This window comes from Poromitra crassiceps, assembly GCF_964638095.1.
Source record: "Poromitra crassiceps genome assembly, chromosome: 4".
Classification (NCBI taxonomy): Eukaryota; Metazoa; Chordata; class Actinopteri; order Beryciformes; family Melamphaidae; genus Poromitra; species Poromitra crassiceps.
Genome location: NC_139626.1, coordinates 1,612,096 through 1,635,579, shown reverse-complemented (window position 1 = coordinate 1,635,579; position 23,484 = coordinate 1,612,096). Strand labels below are relative to the sequence as shown.

General features: G+C 42.0%; 1 protein-coding gene and 1 long non-coding RNA gene across 3 annotated transcripts; both read right to left on the bottom strand.

Annotated features, from left to right (window-relative positions):
• Positions 1-485: 485 nt before the first annotated feature.
• On the bottom strand, positions 486-12,058 carry LOC310775344 (ras-related protein Rab-5C-like). 2 transcript variants are annotated; one of them, XM_083635492.1, is made up of 6 exons: positions 11,924-12,058; positions 10,855-11,221; positions 8,720-8,871; positions 2,835-2,957; positions 2,389-2,482; positions 486-1,575 (listed from the first exon to the last, which is right to left on the bottom strand). In XM_083635492.1, exons 2-6 carry the CDS (start codon positions 11,024-11,026, stop codon positions 1,448-1,450), a joined length of 669 nt encoding a protein of 222 aa, XP_083491618.1. In that variant the 5' UTR covers positions 11,027-11,221; positions 11,924-12,058; the 3' UTR covers positions 486-1,447. The 2 variants fall into 2 exon arrangements, with proteins under 2 accessions (XP_083491618.1, XP_083491619.1); XM_083635493.1 differs by lacking the exon at positions 2,835-2,957.
• A 4,264-nt stretch (positions 12,059-16,322) lies between these two features.
• LOC310775349 lies at positions 16,323-17,557 on the bottom strand. Its single transcript, XR_014552654.1, has 3 exons — positions 17,419-17,557; positions 17,022-17,117; positions 16,323-16,532 (listed from the first exon to the last, which is right to left on the bottom strand). It is a non-coding gene; the product is annotated as an uncharacterized lncRNA (long non-coding RNA).
• Positions 17,558-23,484: the final 5,927 nt, after the last annotated feature.

Below are 23,484 nucleotides of genomic sequence, written 5' to 3'. Positions count from 1 at the left end.
AGTAAGCCTTAGCCATAATTGAGTTTGCCGTAAACATTTGATCAGCAAGATCTGAAAGTCAATGAATGTATGAAACAAGCAGCAAGAACTTACTTAAGGAATTTACTTAATTCTTACTACGCTTCTATAACCCTTTCAATTCAATGATAAAGCCAGTAATTTTATGACCAGTGCAGTGGGGAGCCTTCAATCATCTGTGGTGGGTCACCACCACTGCAAGAAAAATACCACTTCTAGATCAAATTAGAATTGAGCTCAGTGTCAACAAGTAGAAAAACAAGCGCAGGTCTTGTCTGTAGAAAGAATGCTTATGTACCATAAAGTATTTCAAATATAAATAGCTATAGTGTGGCATGCCCTAGCAGAAGCAAAACAGAGATGGTCATGATAACAAAATCTATCTACAAACAAATGAGAGAGAAAACCCTGGAAGTGCCATGGTAAAGGTTCTCCATATCAACTCAGTGCTCAACAGCGGACACCGTTAGGTAGAGTAGAGGTTTATGGCATTTCTTAAAAGGGGCAATACAATGAAAACATGGGTGTGCATAATTATTACAGGAATTAGCCATTTTCAAATCGGGGAATGTCTTTACATCCTAGAGGTTGTACTGCAACTAGTCTGACAACTGAAAACAACTGGAATCGACTGGAATCTAGATTCGGATCAAGAAATCTTGCATGTTATTTATTACTTTTTGGTCTTTTCCCCCCACATTTATCTCACAAATTAAAAACAGAAATTGCCCATAATTCTCTGGTGTTACAGGTGTTAATGCACAATGGGTACAAACAAGTGAATTTGTTCCACAGATCTGAAGACACCTTGAGGTGCATAGTCTATCAAATCATTACCTGCTGCACTGTGCCACCAGTGTCCAGGTCCCTAAAAAGCACGGCAAAATGCTGTGATCTGAAAAGCAGTGAGACAAAACACCTCCTTTAAGATCAACGGCTTTGTCCCATTTACGTTTTCAAACATGATTGGGTATTTGTATCTCTCATAAGGACGAGTGGGAAACAGTAGGAGTAGAAAAGAAAACTGCCAAATTTTGCATGTGTGTGTACACACACAAACACACACACCTGACACACACACACACACACACACACACAAAGAGGGTAAAATGACGTACAACCATCATCCTTCAAAAAGGTAATTTAAGACAGAATTGAATCAACTGAGACAGAGAGGTTGAATATGGATAGGGAGGTAGATAGATACAAGAGGCAAGGAGAGAAGAGAAGGAGTGAGGGATACTGGTAATCCCATCTAGCTTATGATTCTTAAAAAATGTTCCTTCAATCAAAGGGGATCCAGATAATCTCATCTGTAATCTCAGTTTAAGTGCAGGAATGGAGAGTGGCTCTGCCCTCTCCCTCCTCTCTGGGTTTTAGTTAAAACCATGTTCAGGGCTCGCTCACTAAGTTCATTGTTTTGCAGATGCTAGTTGCTGCCGCCACAGCAGCGGCCGCTGCGGCCCTGGGGGGCGGCTTCCTGTAGGTCCACTCCAATCCTGGTCCGCCCCGCTGGTCCCGCTCCGCCCTGAGGATCGCTCTTGGGTAGCTTCTTGGCTACAGGGACAGAGTCACAGACATAAGACGTTAAAACGCAGCAAATTTAAAAGTTCAAAAATGTCAATTGCACTTTGCAACAAAATATAGTGTAACAACTATGAATGGGAACTTATGAACTTATGAAACTGAAAAGGAAAAAGACAGAGACTGGGCGCTGTTTTTCTATTCATTAGCAATAGTTTATTTTTCCTAAGGTTGAACCAAATCCAACCATCTAAACAGTGTATACTCAGTAGGCCAGGTCAGGGTCTGTTGTAACAATTTTCTCTTTCTAAAATGTATGTTAAATTAAACTTGCAGAAAAACGGCACTGTAATCTAAAGCGTTACCTAAAGCAGTGATTCCCAACCAGGCGTACGTGGACCGCTAGGGGTACTTTTCCATGGGGTAAGATTTGGGATTACAATTGATTTAAAAAATGATAAAAAAACAAATCCCAAGACATGAACTAGCTACAGGAGATGGATGGATAAATGGCTCAAACATCTACTTGCTGTCGCTCCAGATTCAGGTTTAGGGGAGGAGCCCGGTGACAAAAGGAAAGAAGAGGCCACGCCCAAACACCGGCAGTTCAGTGAAAAATATATTTGGATATATTTGGATTTAGACTACTCATACGTCCACGGACCCACCACAGTGTTTCTCCTGTGGCGCAAAGAACGGGTGAGGGATACTATTGGCATGGCAAAACAGCTAAAGGAGTACATATGACAAAAAAGGTTGGGAACCACTGACCTAAAGTATCTATTGTCTGAGGGAGCGGCGATTCGAATCAGATGTACATTTCACTCTGTAGAAAGATGCTCTTACCAATAGCCAAAAAGATTTCGTTGACATTCATGGCAGTCTTGGCTGAGGTCTCCATGAAGAGTAGACTGTTGTCATCAGCGTATGCTTGTGCCTCCTGAGGGGAACATTATTTAGATGTTTAGGATATTATTAGACATTTACTGCAGGGAATGGTGCAATTCACTTTTAAATAGTAATGAATTCAGGAAGTGGATTTCTGATCTTTTGAATATATTTAGCTGTAAAAAAAGAGAGGCTTAGGTTAAAAGCTTAAGTCTTATCTAGTAGTATGTTGTGGTTTTGATTAATATTTTTTGAAATAATTGAAAATAAACTGACTCCAACTTGGGACAAGAGCCATCACAAAATTGATCCAAGGCAACACCAGAGGGAAATGTGATGACCGTGCCATCTCCAGATCCACTAACATCCGCTGGCATGATATACTGTATATCATATCTTCATACCTGAAGGTCTACGGTTCTCTTGTCAGCGATGTCAGCCTTGTTGCCAGCCAGAGCGATCACTATGTTGGGACTGGCTTGTCTCTGCAGCTCCTTCACCCAGTTCTTTGCTCGTGTGAAAGTATCCTGATGAAACAACAGGCTTGCCTGACATTGGTCTTAAAGGAGAAGTCATCACCCTGGACACTATTTGCATTTGTTTTAAATGTATAACTAAGTAAGGTGAACAGAAATCTTTGAAATTGGTGCAGTATTGACCAAGATCGCGTCAGTTGGCAGCCACTTTTCCCACATGCCCCTACTGCACTAAACAAGCTTCTTCTTTTTTTTACCACTGACAGGATCAGATTATTCCACCATGACATTATTATAGAGAGATATAATCGATATTTATCTTCTGCTTGATCCAAGTCTCACAAGAGTCTCGCTCAAGTCTCACAAGAGTTGCATTGTTTGCCGGAAGTCAGCTGTTGTGGGGAAAGCTGGGGGCTGCCATGTTTCTGGTTTTGGAGTAGCTGAATGCTTTTGTAAGTCATGGCAGAATATTTATCTGATTTCGAGATTATGGAGGACGAGGCATTTGAATTTGATGGCCACCTGTATTTATTTGAGCCGGACTAACGTTATATGGATTATAAATTCAGGAAACACATTTAAATGACGATGAATCAGTCAAATTCAAAAAGGATTGGGTGGGTCAAATCTTTTATAGCACTTTTTCTTCCGGGAAAAGGGGGGTAATTATTTTAATAAGGAAGAACCTAGACTTTAAAGTACATGCTAGCTTTTCTCATGAAGAAGGGAGATGGGTCGTGCTTGATGCAAGTATTGAGGGTCAGAGAATTACAATAGCAAATATCTATGCACCCAACATAGTGTCCCCAGACTTCTTTTATGTAGTCGGCAATGTGATTAGGAAAATAGGGAATAACAATATAATTTTAGGAGGGGACTTCAATTTAGTTAGAGACACACTGATGGATACATCTTCTCAACCCAGAAACATCAGTAACAAAGGGACTGTTGCGATGGATGTGATGTTGAACGAATTGGGTGTAGTGGATATCTGGAGATTGCTGCACCCCCAACAAAAATAATATACTTTCTATTCAAATCCTCATTCCACATACTCTAGAATAGACTACTTTCTGATTTCAAATACACTGGTGAGTCAAATAGCAGACAGCAGGATAGGCAATATTATATTGTCAGATCATGCACCAGTTGAATTAGTAGTCTCATCAGAGGAGAGGGTGCAGCGGTCTCCAAGATGGCGCTTTAACAACTCAATGTTAAATAGTGAAGCTTCCTGTATATATATTAAAACGGTAATTGATGAATTTTGGCAACTTAACGAGGGCTCAATAGATGATAGCGGCATAATGTGGGATGCATGTAAAGCCTATGTAAGAGGCAGGCTTATACAACATAGCTCATTAATAAAAAAAGTAGAGAAACAGAAGCTGATTGAGTTAGATCGGGAAATCAAAATACTTACAAATCAACATAGTCAATATCCAGACCCAGAAATTTGGAAGAAGTTAAATATATGTAAATATGAGATGAACAATATATTTCAAAAGATAGCAGAATTTGATCTGTTCCGAACCAAACAAAAATATTTTGAGCAAGGGGAGAGGGCGGGTAAAATATTAGCAAATAGGGTCAAACAATTACAAAATCAAAACATTATACCCTCCATTCGTGCTAAAAATGACATTATTATTACAGATAAAAAGGAAATAAATAACATCTTCACAAGCTTCTATCAAGATCTATATACATCACAAGTAACAACAGACCAAGATAAACTAGATGCATTTTTCTCTATGATTGAATTGCCATCATTGTTGGAACACCAAATGGAGTCACTAGAAGGAGACATTTCTATTGAAGAAATAAACTCTGCAATCCGTAGTCTCAAACTTGGGAAAGCACCAGGTGAAGACGGGTTTACCCCGGACTTCTATAAACGATTCAGTGAGACAATATCTCCAAGACTGTTAAAGGTGTATCAAGATTCCTTACTGAAGGGCAGCTTGCCTACTAGCATGAGATCTGCTACTATTACACTTCTGCAGAAGAAAGGCAGAGACCCTCAGTATTGCGGAAACTATAGACCCATCTCCCTCCTTAACATAGATGAGAAAATCTTAGCAAAAATTCTTGCAAATAGACTCGAAATAGTGCTACCAAGCCTGGTGCACCCTGACCAAGTGGGGTTTGTGAAAGGAAGGAACTCAGCTGACAATCTCCGTAGGCTGTTACACATTATGTGGAAAGTTAGGAATGATGAAGAGCCTACAGTGGCCTTCTCACTAGATGCTGAAAAGGCATTTGATAAGGTTGAATTTTCATTTTTGTTTTACACCCTAGAGCGATTCGGAATTGGTCCATCATTTATTGGATGGGTGAAGTTGTTGTATGCTAATCCAATGGCTTCAGTTTTGACTAATGGAATTACCGTATGTCATCGTCCTTCAACCTAGGTCGGGGGACCAGACAAGGGTCGCCACTCTCTTCTCAAATGTTCGCACTATTTCTGGAACCACTGGCCATTGCATTGAGGGCCAATCAAAACATCAAAGGGGTAATTACTGGGCAAGAGGAGCATAAACTGCTTTTATATGCAGATGATATTTTATTGGTTTCCAGCAACCCTCAAACAGCAGCTGTAAACATTGGATTAGTCATAGACGCATTTTCAGCTATATCTGGATATACAATTAATTGGAGTAAATCAGAGGCTATGCCTCTATCTAGGTTTTGTCCACCAGCCATTAGGAAGGACTGGCAGTTTAGATGGATGCCGTCAGGTCTGACTTATTTAGGGATAAAACTAACCCCAGGGTTGAAAGATATAATGGAAGCTAACATTGCCCCAATAATTGAATATATTAAAACTTTAACACAGAACTGGGCCAAAATGTGTATATCCCTTCTTGGTAAGATAAATTTAGTGAAAATGATAATAGCCCCTAAATTAAATTATATTCTATATATGCTCCCCCTAACTCTCCCACCTCAATTGCTCATTCAATATGATAAAGTAATCAGTGACTATTTGTGGATGGGAAAAAGACCTATGTTTAGTGGTGCCAAAATGTATGCAGCTAAGGAAAAAGGTGGTCTATCTTTGCCTAAATTAATCTGGTATCATTATGCATTCTCACTCTTACAGCTATCCAAGTTCAATCTTTCTGTAAAACAGATACCTGCCTGGGTCAAGATTGAGGAAGAACTGGTGTCTCCTTCATCTTTAGAATCCTTCCTAACACAATCAGACAGACCTATACCTTTTAAGAACCCTCTTCTGTCTTTTGTTCGAGAAACTTGGAACCAGTCACACAAATTAACTAGAGCTAACCCATATCTAACACCAAGAGCCTCCGTTTGGTTTAATAAAAAATTGAAAATTGATGGGAACTCTTTCATGTGGGAGGACTGGGTCAAGTCGGGAATTTATGTCCTAGGGGACTTAGCAGGAGAAGATGGGGTAATACCCTTTGAGGACATCAAGAATGACTAGTTTGGACTGGACAACAAACATTTCTATAGGTTCTTGCAGATTAGGCACTGTATATCCTCTGTGACAGGTTCCTCACTTGACCCATTAACTGAGATTCAAAGAGTATTTTATCAAGACTGCTATAAAAGAGGAGGTGCATCAAGGTTTTATGATGTCATCAGAGATCATCAGGCACCCAACCTGACAGGCTTGAAATTAAGCTGGGAGAAGGATATTTGTGAAGATATTTCTGAAGACTCTTGGAAGAAGTTAGTAGCCAAATGGCATAAATGCTCTCGAGAAGCACAGTCACAACTTATCGTTTACAAAGTGTTAAATAGAAGCTATTGGACCCCCAGTAAGCTAGCCAAACTTAAGCTGAGAAATAATGACACCTGCTGGAGATGTGATAAAGATGTGGGTACGCTTGTACATATGCTGTATGAATGTGAGAAGGTTAAGAACATGTGGGACAAAATTGTAGTATTTTTGAGTGAAATACTGAATAAAAAAATACATAAATCTCCTGCGACATGCATATTGGGTTTGTTACCAAAAGATACCATATTGTCTAAATATAAAGGGATGTGGTATAGAATGGCCATGATATCTGGTTGTAGAATTGCATTAAGACATTGGAAATCACTTATTCCCATTACATTTGAGGAATGGTTGGAACTAATGTGTCGTACAGCATCTTATGAAAGGGTAACTTATAGAGCTACGGGAAGAGAAGATGTCTTCACTGAGATATGGGGTCACTTTTTGAAGCTAACCGAAAGGTCTAAAGACTAAATGAAGTTCTTCCCTTCTGATAAGATAACAAGTATCATGAGATATAAGATCTGACCACGTGGTATATATATATATTTTTCTTTTTCATCAACATTTTTTGTTTGTTGTAATTTATTTTCCTTTTTTCTTTTTCTGTTTACTGTTATGTCTTTATTTTGTTTTTATATAATATATGTAAAAAATATGTAAATCTATGTGATGATGGATGGGCTATACCATATAAGAATTGATTTCTGTATGTCAAGTGATTTACGCATAAACATCAATAAAAAAATAATAATAAATAAATTGAAGAGCGGGGGCAACGGGAGCTTCTCTCTCTACCAATGTGAGGGACAGCAGGCAGAGAGAGGGTGAACACGTTGCTGCCAGGTCACGCAAGCGTTCATTTTCATTAATCCGAGCATCAGTTGCAAAAGTGAGCAATTGTCTTAGGATATACTGATGCTGTGTTTTCCCCCGTGTGATTACATTGTAGCCATTGCAGCTGCTGACTGCGATCTTGCTCAGTACTGCACCAATTTCAAAAGTTTCTGCTCTGACTAGTTAAAAGCAGCTACGAGCAAGATTTTCGATTGTTATTAAACAGTCTAAATTTAATATCGATGCATCACATCTTACCTCAAATAGTAGACAAGACCAATGCCGAGTAGTCTCGCTTGAACCCCGAGTGAATTGGCCAGTGTTGTCTTGACGATTAGTCTGTCTGCGGCCGGGGCAGATCAGGAAGTGAAATGAAACGGTTTGCGGCAGCCACTTCGGCCATAACCACAAAATAACAAAATAACTTCCAAACAAACTGTTAGAATATAACGAGAGATGTTCGCGAGAGTAGCAAGCCCCTGCATGGCGTTCTCCGTGTTTATGGTCTGTTGCTAGGCAGAGCGAAACAGTTGAAGGCAGGCAGCTGCCGTAAACCGTTTCATTTCACTTCCGGGTTTATCCGGCCCGCCGGTAGACAGATAGAGAGAGAGAGCCTGGTGACGCGAGGTTAGACAGACACAGACTCTATAATCATCAAGAGAGCAATCTCCGATTCACACGGCTTTGGTCTCAGCTACTATTATAGGTAAGATGTGATGCATCAATATTATAATTATACTGTTTAATAACAATCGAAAATCTTGCTCGTAGCTGCTTTAAATGTGTATAAAAAAATAAAATAAAAATAATAATAATATAAGGCCCAGGTTGAAAAATACAGAAATTCTCTAACTCATATACGGTAGTCCATATAAACTCATGTGAAGTCGACCTCCAAGTAACACTGGCCGACCTGAGGATTTGATGTCACTACTTAACACATACACAGGTACAGTATGTGCACTAAAAACAACCATGTTCAACCACAGTGAAAAGTACAGTAGATTTTTTAGGCCCCAGCTAATTAATTTGATAGAGAACCTGTCTTCAATAAAGATAAAAATGTATAAAACAAGTAGTTTTATCAATCCCACTGAGGTGCCATATAGCAGTGTGCCATACTGCCATTACATTTCAGCCTCGAATCTAAAGCAAAGCAAGAATTTTGTGGCTACTGGCTAAGTTCTGTTCACCACAGTTGAACCACAGAGAGGGGACCTACTGCGTTGGTAATGTCGTAGACCACGATGGCGGCCTGTGCTCCTCTGTAGTACATTGGAGCCAGGCTGTGATAACGCTCTTGGCCCGCTGTGTCCCAGATCTCAAACTTGACCGTGGTGTCGTCAAGACAGACAGTCTGGGTGAGGAAGGCAGCTGTGGAGAGGAAGGAGACAGTTCAACAGTGGAATGACAGTATGACAGTTGGACAAGTGTATTGGATTCAGTACCCATTCACTTCTCTGCCTTGTAAGGTCCTGTCCAACTGTGCGTCTAATTTAGTGCTAGAAGGTTTTGTCATCTGATGTGGAGAGCATGCACACTCAAATTCCTCGCTCAGAAATAGGTGATTTGTTGGTTACAGGGATGAGGAGCAAGAACTTTCAGTTGCTCTTCTTCCAAGTCGATTAAAAATGCATATGTTACAGCATGACACGTGGGATTCGGGAGAATGACCATAAAAATCACTTTTAATTGCTTAGCAAGGAAACTCCACTATTGACCAGTAATTACTATAACGGATTTTGCAACTGACACTATGTTCATGGTGTCTATTCTGTTTAGCCTAATTTGACAGCATAGGTGTCAAAAACCTGAGAATGAGGAAATCATAATGGCAGCGGCACGTTATACCTTTTTTTACATTAAAAGTACCACTTATACCTGTAAAGCACAATGGGCTAAGCGTTAAAAATAGGCCATTGACATTTTCACATCACCTCCCGATCCGTTGAGCTGCTCCCCCTCCGGGCTATTCCCCCTCTCTCCTCCTCTGAGCAGTTTGCTCACACAGCTGCGCATTGTCAGGTTAGCCAGAATCAAATGGAAACTTCTGGTCAAAATGTCAATAAAAAGCCAACAGGCTCTGGCAGTGGGTAACGCAGGGGTATGTGTGAAAAACACACAGAGGTCATACGACAAGAGAGGTCATGGCGATCCAACTTTTGGGGGATGGAGCGCTACGTCACGCTCCGCTGGCCAATCTAGATGCCACGCACGCACGCACGCACGCACGCACACACACACACACACACACACACACACACACACACACACACACACACACACACACACACACACACACACACACACACACACACACACACACACACACACACACACACACACCTCTGCTTCACTAGTCTCTTCTCTTCTTTCGTTCTACCATAAAAAATCCGGAATATATACAGTATCTGTTCTCTTCACAATAAAAATCCTCCAGTTAGCACTTGGTTTATCAAACAGAAACTAAACTATAAAAGAGAGAAATTAAACTGAAGATACAAAATACCTACAGCCTTTTTAAGAAGAAGGCAGAAAGGGAGGGGGGGGGGGAGTGAGATCCGCCCACCCCGACGTACCACAGCTGGACTACAATACGCCTATATGCCTTTGACTGGTGACAGAAGCGTTGTTGGCACAGGGAATGGACGTAGGGCTTTGCAGATTATAGGGAAATTTGAGTGACAGAATTTGGCTTCCGAATTGCAGAGGAGTTTGAATGACGGAGGTCTGTTCAGTACGCATTTAGGTTTCTGCTGCTGTGGCACGTTCATGCTTGCTCTCTCTTTGTCTCAGTGCATTAAAGAGAGATTTTCTTATGCAGAGTCAAGAAGACAAATTGTTTAATTGGGCTCTTCAGCTCTTTTGTCTGGTGTGGAAAAGAAACTGAAGCCAATGGGGCAATATGGATCAATAAAAAAAAAAGACCAATCAGATTTGACTATGCAAATTCTTAGTTGGGGACACGCTAGTGATAAGACTACTTTGTCAAAGCCAGTGAGGCAATGTGCACATTCACAAGTGGAATTTGATTCGGATCATAACATAATATATGCCATTCGTTAAATCATTTTATCCAAAGCATGAATGAATGAACACCTTTTCATTATAGGGGCCCACAGTGGTAACCTGACGCTGCCAGATGGTTACCACAGTGGGACTCAAACCCGAAACCCTGTTAGTATGAGTGCAATGCTTTACCTATTGAGCTAGACAGGGACTAGAACCCCGAACAAAGACCGTGTTAGCGTGATGATCTGTCCATTGAACTATATCGATAGACAGGAGCATAATCTACTCATTAAGATTCAATTTCAGTTCCTCAACAGTCTAGAGATGCATCTCTGTATCACTTACCTCCAATGGTACTTTCCTGGTATTCATGGAACTGGCCTTTGACAAAACGCAGCACTAGGCTGGACTTGCCCACCGCCGACTCGCCCAGCAGCACCAGTTTGAATTGGCAGATCTTGTTGGCTGCTGCGGGGCCATGAGGCCTGGTTGCTCCTCCACCGCGCCCGGCCGCCATTGACAGAAACAGAGACTGCTCTGGATGAGAGGGCCTGAGCTGGGCTGAAACTGTGGCTGGCGAGGGGTAGACAAGACGTCTGGATCGGGCAGCAGAGCCAAACTCCAGAGGCACTGATGGTGAACGAGGTCAGCGGCTGAACTCCTTGTGCCAATTAAGCACCAGACGGGACAAGTAGAGGTTGAGTGACCCAATCTAACGAGAAAAATAACACCACAGGAAATCAGCTGGTAAAGACCACGTTCTCAGGAAAGCATTTGGTGACAAAAGTCCCCCCGCACAACACTGCACATTAGATGGAAATGGGAAAAATAGTTGAGGCCTTAGAGTTGATAATATAAATACACTGTAACTAGTATTTTGCTTTGACTTTGACTGAAATGGCTCTTAACAGCTACATGCCGCAATATTTATGACATCATGCGCAAGTAAAGAAGGCTTTATGATGTGTGACAAAGATTGTCAATTCCCCCCTCCCCCCACAGCTCATGCTTTGCTCATTGTTTCTTCTAATAATAATAACGCTGAATTGTCTTCTCCCCGGGTGATGCCAGCCACACCACCAACTAGCTCACTGTAGTGTAGCTAGTCATCATTATTTAGTGGCCTGTGGCCTCCTGCAGCTGGCAGAGCTAACATAAAGGTAAACAAACACCACATCATGTGACAGTCCCCCCGCACTTCCAAAACAGGAAAATGTGGCCAGCCAACAAAATCACAAGTTAGATGCTTGAACCCAGCAAATTGACGCAGTTTAACTCAGTCCATAGATAACAAAAGTATAAAATGTCACTTGCATTTCGAGGCTAGCTTACATGCAAAAACAACAAACAGCGAGCTATGATTATCCGAGGTTGTCACACAGATTAAACAACACGTTGCCGCCGTCGTCCTTACCAAAATACTGAAACACAAACTCCACTGCGCCCCGTAACTTCTAAATTATAACGGCGCTATTCCTTGTTTATAGCAGCCGAATAGCGTTACTTTCAGGCTGAGCAAAATCATACCCGCTCTCACTTCCGCCTTGTGCAACCAAAACACTTCCTGGATTTGTGCGTCACGTGACAATGTTATTTTTGTCACGTGATAATCTTCTTCTTCTTCTTCTTCTTCTTCTTCTTCTTCTTCTTCTTCTTCTTCTTCTTCTTCTTCTTCTTCTTCTTCTTCTTCTTCTTCTTCTTCTTCTTCTTCTTCTTCTTCTTCTTCTTCTTCTTCTTCTTCTTCTTCTTCTTCTTTAAATTTCCGGCAGACTAGGCACGGGTTGGTGCATTGCTGCCTCACACTGTTAAAACTACGTCACTGCATCTCTCTCACATTACACACACACACACACACACACACACACACACACACACACACACACACACACACACACACACACACACACACACACACACACACACACACACACACACACACACACACACACACACACACACACACACACTTAGAAAGAAAGACGGCAGAGGGTGGTGTCTACATAAAATATGTAGGCTACACCACACCGTGAAATGAAATAATTTACTGTGAAATACACTATAGGTTCTTTTCGTTCTTTTTTTTTTAATAAACTGGATAATCTATCTCGTCTACAGTCTACCACAAGGTGGTGCAACATGATAGGGAATAGGCCTAACAAATCAGCAGGCTTTTATCAACTAGGCTACAGCTGCTTTTAATTGTGTGACATCAGCACTCCGCTCCAAACTTTCTGCAGCAATAATAAACTGAAAGAAGTTGAATATTTGTCCCTAAGATTGGCTAATTAGCCTTTATGAGCTGTGCTTAAATTGTTTATGTTATAGAGAGAGGCTGGAGCAGGTTGGTAACACCTGTGGTGGTTTAAATCAGTTAAATGCATGGGAGAGAGTGCTCTTTGAATTCTGACTTCTGATTTGTGGTGCAAACATGTGCCTATACTGTACTAGTGGCTCTCAAAGTGGAGTGGAGGCTATGACCCTAATTTTTGGGGCTCGACCCACGATGATTGATGGGATGGGGGGCTGACACATTCACATTTCAGCTACCCCCCCCCCCCCCCCGATTTCTTTGTACCCCTCATAACTGACAGCCTGATATTTGAAATTGGCTACAGCTGCGTACAGCGAACAAAGGTTGAGCCACCTGGCAGACCATGGGCACTGTTCCCATCTGTCATTAACTGCTGTGTCTTTTCTAAAGCACTTTCATTAACAACACATCAGTGTGGATTGCCAGCAGGTATAGGTATCTAATAACCATCCACTCCAAACTGTGGGCAGCCATCTTCGCCTAAACCTTTTGAACCTTGGAAATGCCCTGGGCACAGACACCAGTGCCACCTTCACCTATACTTCTGTGTTTTCCCTAATGTGGAAAAGTGGTAGGTTGGGAACACGATACATAGAAAAACATGAAATATTACAGATGGGTCAGGGTGACATGACTGTGGCAGATGAGTGACAAGCAAGTGAAAAAGTGACGGTCATTTAAGCCGTAGCAGATACAGTTGCTGTGTTTGAATTGTGTGACAGTGTGCACTGCACATTTGGGAGTATTTTATTTCTAGTGAGAAGTTACAAAAACATTGATAGAAATGCTTTGGCTGTGCTTTATTGCAAGGATCAAAGTGGAGCAACAGGGTCTCTCTCAGGAGGAATATACTCATATATATCAATCACTCATATGACAGTTCTGCCCGTATCTTGTACTGTATCTAAATGTTCAGAATAATTGGAAGCATATCTGCTCATTAATCAAATCCCCTCCTGAAACACAGCCCACAAAAAGACCATTGAGTTTTATTAGCAAGGCTATTAAAGGGGGATGATGAGATGATTCAGTCATTCCACCTACTTTAGGCTATAGGAATACATAGCAGAATGAGAGAAATGGTTTAAATCTCAAAAGACTAACAAAACTCAAATACTCTTACAATATGAAACATTTGAAACGAAACTGATCTGATATATTTCTTTTACACCCCTGTCATAATAGGCCTACTGTTTTTGAAGGGAAGGTTTCTAATTTCAAGAATCATAAATAGCTAGCCTCAACGCGAGACTCGTCAGTCATTCTTCGACTGATGAGTCTCGCGTTGAGGCTACATAAATAGCCATATGATTTAGGAAGATTTCTTGCCATACCCTGCCATACCATTCAGACCTGAATGTTTATGAAAATTGCCCTCAGAGCAGCAAATTAATGTTTTTGCATGTATATAGTATAATCTGCTCTGAGAGCAGTAGGCTATTGAGAAAGTGGCCTCAGACCAGACTGTTTATGACCCTATGGGTCAGAAAACCTAGCCTGGTAAACCAGCCGGTCACTTGAACTCACATTTCATTTAGTTCTACCAGAGGTCTGGTAGAATTGAAGTTGTTGCATAATTATTGAGAAAGTGCCCTCAGACCAGAATGTTTATGAGAGGAGCCAAAATCACTTTTTTGCACAAGGGAACTGGCTGTATTGTCCCTTTACCTGTATGGACATGGTCAAAAGGGCTGGGTTGGCTATAATCTTTAAAATATAGGCCTAATTGTTTTTTTTCTGATGTCTTGTCAGTTTTGTTTTATTCTGTTGTTTGAAAATATGAAACATGGAGATATTTGTTTCTTCTTCAGTAAGCGACAAGGTTGGCACGGTTATCATACCAAAATTTAAACTAGAGACATGTGACAAAAATAAAAAAAAATTGTGTTGCCACCGTTGCCACCTTATAGACAGTTTTAACTTGACAACTATGGGGCAGCATAAGGGACAAAATTAAGATTACTGAGAAGCCGTCGGAGGCTATATCTTTGCCAAAGCCAGCTATGGATCTGGCCAATGATATGCCGGCACTGGCAACTGAGAGACCGTCGGTGAGAAATGAGAAGCCGACTATTCATTTGTCTTACCAAGCAATCCACTGGATCGGCTATTGGATCGGCTGGTCATTAGCTTGTCTAGGCTAGCTACTAGCTTGGAGAGGCTAGCAACCCATTGGATCGGCTGGTCATTAGCATTTCTAACCCCACATAGGATAAGCAATAACCACGCCCTGTGGCACCGGGATTCAGGTGGTGGTAATGCAACATTTAAGGATGCCAACCGCCATAAAACACAGAAGAAGAAGCTGAGAAAAAGGAAGCGCTGTGGGGTTGCAGCTGGTGAAAACCTCTATAGGTGGTAGTGATTTGTGAAAATCTCAGCATTAGCCCATGGACTAAATGTCCATGGGCTTTACTTTAATTCCAACATTTACTCTTTATTAGGATACTTTACTTTGTGCATTTGGTATTGACATTTAAGCTACAGATAACTGTGCTCCAGAGTAAACAGAAATCGGAGAACCCACACAACTGGTGCTAATTTCCTCACAGAGTTTGAGAAGTTCCTACAGAGTTTGAGAAGAGTTTGTTTTTGATTCTTTGTAACTGCTAAGTGTTGCTAATGTATGCTTTGGCAATGTAAGATGCACCTTATCATGCCAATAAAGCCATTTGAATTGAATAGAGAGAGAGAGAGAGAGAGAGAGGGGGGGGGGGGGGGTCACACATGAATGAATGAGTCACACACAGTACTCTCCCCACCTGAACAACTCCCAGTTCTAGCCTTTGGGCAAAGCAACAACTTGTTTTGAAAATACATAAACTAGTAGTTATAAGTCAGGTATGCCAATTCTTCATCATTGAATCTTTCGTTTCTGCAGCTCTTTGACCAGTCCATGAACCCTTGTGTGTTAAATCGAGGATTAATTACACAAATGATTAATTAATTGAGGTGTGTCTTGCGTTTAGCAGCTCTTTCCAGTTGCCATTTCAGTTTCGAAACCCAAATCTGCTTTTACCACATAAAATATGTCAATACACAAAACAAACAAACAGAAGGAAAGGTGCATCGGTGAGGAGGAAGAGAGACTGAATATAGTTGAAGGTCTTCAATAAACACAATGGCCAGGTGCACCCAATCAGCCAAACGGCCCCAACACCAGGCTCCTGCTGTACGACAGGGCCAGGAGAGTGGGAGGGTTGTCACACTTTCAGATGTTTTATTAGAAAGTGTATATGAAACTCATGACCAAAATACATTCTGTCATTGTGTTACTTATGGTTGGAATTCTAGTGAAAATAAATGATTACCTGGGTTCCCCCTGGAATCCCCTCAAGGACCTCTGCAGGGTCCCCGGACCCCAGTTTGAGAACAACTGGTTTATGTAACATTTCTGCTATAGATTTTGGCTGTCATGTGATGTCATCTAATATGGTAGTTTGTCACACACAAGTCATTCTACAAAAAGAGAGAAAAGCCAAAAACTATGCAACAGATTGCTCTTTATTAGGAGAATGCTTTAGTTTACATGAATGTATTCATGAGTTGCAGAGATCATGGCATATACACATCATGTATGATACATCTGGTCTGGCAGATGGTACTGATCAGTTGCAGAAATCCACCCTGCAGCAGGCTCCAATGAAATGTCTCTGATCAACTATCCGTTGGCACTCATCTGCATTCATGCAACCGCGGAAGAACTCTGGACCTGTGGAAAATTAGAATAAAACAGAATGTGATGTTTACCCTTAAAGAAATGTTCAGAATGATTTGAAGCATATCTGCTCATTAATCAAATGCCCTCCTACGACACGGCCCACAAAGACACGTGCTAACTTGGCAGATTGAGTTTATTAGCAAGGCTATTAAAGGGGGATGATGAGATGATTCTTCAAATCACATTCAGTCATTCCACTATACACGTAGCAGAATGAGAGAAATGGTTTAAATCTCAATTGACTATATATATATATATATATATATATATATATATATATATATATATATATATATATATATATATATATACACACACACATATATACACACACATATATATATATATATATATATATACAGTATATACAGTATATATATATATATACACACACACACATACATGTATGGTGGCTCTTCACCTTGTGATGATTACTAACATTTGAATTGAATAGTACACCACAGGACACACAGTACTTACGGCCAAAACCATAATTGGTGTAAATGGCGCAGACATCATTTCTCCCACTGCAGGTCTCCCGTGCTCCTCTCTGAGTGGTGCACATCAAGCCTTCACCTGGAAAACAAATGATGCTCTTTTTACGTTTTACTGCAATTTCCCTGCCAATAATAATTGTCTTAGCCCTATATAAGTTTCAGAACAGTGAACACATAGCCTAATCTTTATTTAGATAGTTAAAATTATAGAAGTAATACAATAGCCTATGTAGATCATAACTACAAACCATAGTCCATGCTCCTGTGCAGCACGGTTTACTCAAGTGCACAAGTGTAGCATCTTGTGCTCAGGCTTCAGGAACATTCACTTTTAAAACACAGCTTGTAGGATTATAGGGTATTCTGCTAAGTTAACTCACCTTGGCTGATAGCCAGCAACACCAGAAGAGCAAGAATCACAACCTTCATGTTTTCACACTGCTGCGTTGCTGCACACCAGTCTGTAAAAGAGAAAATTTGTAAGTTTTAGATCACAATTTGTCCCTGGTCAGAGCGTCAGAGTAGTTACCCTCTTCTGAAGTTTGAAGGGTGCCTGCCTGAATCTCCGATGCCCCTTTTATACTGTCTGGTTCTGACATGTTGTTCCTCCTTTACTCAATCTATCATCACCATATTAGGCTGCTTTTGTCTTTGGATGAACTGGGGTGAAGACCCCCCCCCCCCCCCCCCCCCGCCCCCCTTCATTGGAAAACACCTGATTCCCCAATCATCCGTTAATTGCCCAACGGGCGACCGTTACTGTGCAACCCATTGATTTCAAGGCCATTTGACCCCTCAGCCACTGTGGCCTGTCTTCACTTGGCCATCCGAAAACGGTCCCCTCCAACCGACACACATCAATTGCAACATAATTACAACAGATTTCTCATACATATCAAAATTGCAACATAATTACAAAAACACCTCTACCACCTCCAACTGCTGTAATTTCATCACAGTGACAAACTGACCTTTTACACATAAATCCCGTGCTCTCATCACAGCAGCAGCAGTTATATAACAACACTAGAATAACACATCTTAGAATCAACATACTATCCATTGATTAGCTTATTACATACTTCTTATGGTTATTTAATCCGTTAATATATTTCTTCCAAGTATTTGATTTAAAAACCAACTCATTCCTTCTTCCAGGGTCTTCTACCAGGCCCTCTTCTCTTGCTCGTCCCCCAATCTGGGCACGCAGTCTATCAGTCTGATGACTAATATGACTCTGGGACAGAGAGATTCCAGTCAGGGATCCTTCGCCTCTTCCTCAAAAGCTTCGACATCTCTTCTCAAACACCTTTCAATGGCTTCCAGCACCTCCCCAAATGTTTTCAACTCTATATAACTTTAGGATCTGGCACTTTGGACTCCGGAACCTTGGAATCTGGGACCTTACTGTATCTCCTCCCTCTTCCGAAGAGGCACCCCCACTCATCCATGACCACAATCAGATCTGGGATCTGAGTTATCATTCTCCTCTGCTCTCCTTCTGGAGATGTGGCAGGGAGAGGAGCCGGGGAGATTGGAGAGAGAGATGAATCACACAAAGCATTACACACCACAGCGAATTATTACAAACAACGGTTCGATGTGAAGATGTCTTTCTCAGGTGTGAAGCTTTGCTTCTTGGTTTTGTCAGAAGAAGAAAAAAAACGGTAGATCAATATAAGTTTTACTCACGGCACTGGGCCAGCAGGCTCTGCCTGGGTCAGAAGATGGCAAAGACAGGACACTCAGACTCAGTCACTCACTCACGGACGTTTAGTGAGGCTAGGGAAGAGGGGCCGCAGCTAGGGAGCTAGGAAAGTCAGAGTGGGGATACGAGGGGTGGCTAGGGGGATATGGGTGTTGATGGGGGCAAGGGGAAAGGGGCCGTAGCTAGGATTAGGAAGGTCGTAGAGAGTCGGGATTCGAGGGGTGGCCGCACCACTGCACCATGGTCTTAAGGGTTTACGCTAGTTTGAATATATGCAGTGTCAGTAGCAGCTGCGAGGCGACTGGATATTTAGCGGCGTCCTCCAGCGACATCTCATTAATGCCGTTTCCCAGTTCTGTGACCTGAAGGTGAAGATAAAGTTTTAAGCCTGGGGCAAAGAGGAGCAAGCACATCATTTGACATCTGCCACATGACATGAGTGAGAAACTGCTGCCTCATGAGAGGAAAGGACACAGTGAGAAATCTCAGCATACTTTATTTTGTCAGTCAAGGAAAAATCATGTCAAAAAGAATCAATGTCCTCAATACTCTGTTACATCGATATTGCAATTTGATTATTGTTTTTTTCCCGTCTTCTCAGGAGGCATTCATATTTTGCAAATTAGTAACAGCATGAAACATTTAATAGTGGGAGTTGTGGGACCCACTATATATATATATATATATATATATATATATATATATATATATGTAATATTGTAATAATATTCTTGAGAAATAGCTTTAAACAACAGTTTTTTGTTTGAAGCACAATTAAACCTAATTTATATCTATATCATCTGTAATGCCTTCAAGGAAACAATATGACATTCATTCACAACACCTGAAGGATCTTCAAAAGGAGAACATAAAAAAGTTGATGTTCAATTAAAGTATAATTTAAATTAAAAATTATATATTGTCTTCTACAACTACTTTTTTGAGTATTGTTTGTTATTAAACATTCATATTCCAAGAACTATATAAACTCACAACTTTTCAATATATATACACACACACACACACACACACACACACACACACACACTTAGAAAGAAAGACGGCAGAGGGTGGTGTCTACATAAAATATGTAGGCTACACCACACCGTGAAATGAAATAATTTACTGTGAAATACACTATAGGTTATTTTCGTTCTTTTTTTTTATAAACTGGATAATCTATCTCGTCTACAGTCTACCACAAGGTGGTGCAACATGATAGGGAATAGGCCTAACAAATCAGCAGGCTTTTATCAACTGGCTACAGCTGCTTTTAATTGTGTGACATCAGCACTCTGCTCCAAACTTTCTGCACCAATAATAAACTGAAAGAAGTTGTCCCTAAGATTGGCTAATTAGCCTTTATGAGCTGTGCTTAAATTGTTTATGTGGTAGAGAGAGGCTGGAGCAGGTTGGTAACACCTGTGGTGGTGGTTTAAATCAGTTAAATGCATGGGAGAGAGTGCTCTTTGAATTCTGACTTCTGATTTCTGGTGCAAACATGTGCCTATACTGTACTAGTGGCTCTCAAAGTGGAGTGGAGGCTGGGACCCTAATTTTTGGGGCTCGACCCACGATGATTGATGGGATGGGGGGCTGACACATTCACATTTCAGCTATACAGATACCCCCCACCCCCCCCCGATTTTTTTGTACCCCGCATAACTGACAGCCTGATATTTGACATTGGCTACAGCTGCGTACAGTGAACAAAGGTTGAGCCACCTGGCAGACCATGGGCACTGTTCCCATCTGTCATTAACTGCTGTCTTTTCTAAAGCACTTTCATTAACAACACATCAGTGTGGATTGCCAGTAGCAGGTATAGGTATCTAATAACCATCCACTCCATACTGTGGGCAGCCATCTTCGCCTAAACCTTTTGAACCTTGGAAATGCCCTGGGCACAGACACCAGTGTGCCCTGGGCACAGACACCAGTGCCACCTTCACCTATACTTCTGTGTTTTCCCTAATGTGGAAAAGTGGTAGGTTGGGAACACCACGATACATAGAAAAACATGAAATATTACAGATGGGTCAGGGTGACATGACTGTGGCAGATGAGTGACAAGCAAGTGAAAAAGTGACGGTCATTTAAGCCGTAGCAGATACAGTTGCTGTATTTGAATTGTGTGACAGTGTGCACTGCACATTTGGGAGTATTTTATTTCTAGTGAGAAGTTACAAAAACATTGATAGAAATGCTTTGGTTGTGCTTTATGACTTTGGTTGTGCTTTATTGCAAGGATCAAAGTGGAGCAACAGGGTCTCTCTCAGGAGGAATATACTCATATATATCAATCACTCATATGACAGTTCTGCCTCTATCTTGTACTGTATCTAAATGTTCAGAATGATTGGAAGCATATCTGCTCATTAATCAAATCCCCTCCTGAAACACAGCCCACAAAAAGACCATTGAGTTTATTAGCAAGGCTATTAAAGGGGGATGATGAGATGATTCTCCAAAACATATTCAGTCATTCCACCTACTTTAGGCTATAGGAATACATAGCAGAATGAGAGAAATGGTTTAAATCTCAAAAGACTAACAAAACTCAAATACTCTTACAATATGAAACATTTGAAACGAAACTGATCTGATATATTTCTTTTACACCCCTGTCATAATAGGCCTACTGTTTTTGAAGGGAAGGTTTCTAATTTCAAGAATCATAAATAGCTAGCCTCAACGCGAGACTCGTCAGTCATTCTTCGACTGATGAGTCTCGCGTTGAGGCTACATAAATAGCCATATGATTTAGGAAGATTTCTTGCCATACCCTGCCATACCATTCAGACCTGAATGTTTATGACCCTGTGTGTGGAAAATTGCCCTCAGAGCAGCAAATTAATGTTTTTGCATGTATATAGTATAATCTGCTCTGAGAGCAGTAGGCTATTGAGAAAGTGGCCTCAGACCAGACTGTTTATGACCCTATGGGTCAGAAAACCTAGCCTGGTAAACCAGCCGGTCACTTGAACTCACATTTCATTTAGTTCTACCAGAGGTCTGGTAGAATTGAAGTTGGTGCATAATTATTGAGAAAGTGCCCTCAGACCAGAATGTTTATGCGAGGAGCCAAAATCACTTTTTTTGTACGAAGGAACTGGCTGTATTGTCCCTTTACCTGTATGGACATGGTCAAGAGGGCTGGGTTGGCTATAATCTTTAAAATATTGTAACGGATCGTGCATCCGCCAAGGAACAGAGAGTTGTAGTTGGTACAAGGTTCTTTATTGACAGGCTCATTCAGCTCCTAGCAGCTAGCTTCACAGCTAGCTCTACACACGACACCCGGTCTCGCTCGCTCGCATAGCTAGACTGACATCCGGCACGCGGCTGCTGGTCCCATATACCCCCCTCTCCCTAGGAACACACCCACACACATTAGTTCCTAGGTGCAATCTAGACACTCCTATTGCACATCACATTACAGGTAATACCTGGATTACCTGAACCGCTACATACTCCCGGCCCAACAATAAGTCAACGCCCACGTTGACACCCACAACCCACACATATCCCCCTGTACCAAAACACACCACCCCACAACATTTTCCATTACCACATCAATTTCCCCACCTAGTCTCTTATTTTTCAGCACACTTCTTTTCGCATTCCACCACCACCGTTTGCTTTTCTTTTCATTCCTTCCTCTTTCCCCATTCCTCTAAATTCAACCCACATTTCAATTCTCTTTTTACACACATTTCAATTGAACTCAACCCCATTTACGTTTCCCTCTTTTCTTTACACTCATTTTCAATTCAACCCACATATAATTTCAGTTCAACATTTGACCCCAACATTTACCTTATTTCTCTTTTCTTCTTTACACATTCATTTAAACCACCATTTCCATCCCCCCTTTTAAAGCTTCTGTCCCACCTGAAGCACCTTAGTCCCGCTCAACCCCCAGTGGGGTTAGTCCTCTCCAGGGTTACTCTTTTCGGTCCCCCCCCTGTGTCCCACAGACCTCACCCGCACTGCAGTAGCTCCGCACATCCCTCTTGTGTTGGTTCCAATAGAAAAGTTCACAAACACGGCGGAGTGTCTCTCCAGGCCCGGAATGTCCCTCTGTGTGCCTGCGTGCCCACCGTAGCGCCAGCACCTGCAGGCAGCTGGGCACAACCAACTGGAACCCCTTTACCCCGCGCCCTGTCCTCTCCAACAGCCCATCTTTATCCAGACGCAGGTCCGAAAACATCTCCCACAGTCCCCTCGTGACACCGGAACACATGCGAACCTCCTCCACAGGGGGCCGGCGTCCGGCCGCCACCCACGCGAGCACCGGACCGATTTCCGCGTCCTCCTCCAGCCTGCGTCTCCACTCCTCCTCGTCGACATCCAGGATGTCCATGCTCTCGTCTGTCGGGTCCACATCTAAACCGTACTCCTCGTCTTCCTCCACCTCTTGCACATGCTCGTCCTCCCATCCCGCTCCCCCAGGGAGCGGCGCGTTGAGGGCAGCAGGGCGAACACCATCGGCGTCGATCTCCACCTCGGCCTTCTGCAGTGCAGCCGTGGGGGTTGTGTAGCGGCTCGGTTGGGCCGGCTCCTCCGGCGCTGGCCCCCCTCGCCCACCCGGGGACCCGAGCGCCGCTCCCCCGACTGTAACAGCATTGCAGGTGATGTCTCTCACTTCCCTCTGGCTGTTCAGCACGATTCCCATTATCCTGATGGTCTCGTCACTGATGGTGATCTCCCCCACTACTGGCTGGTATGCAGAGCA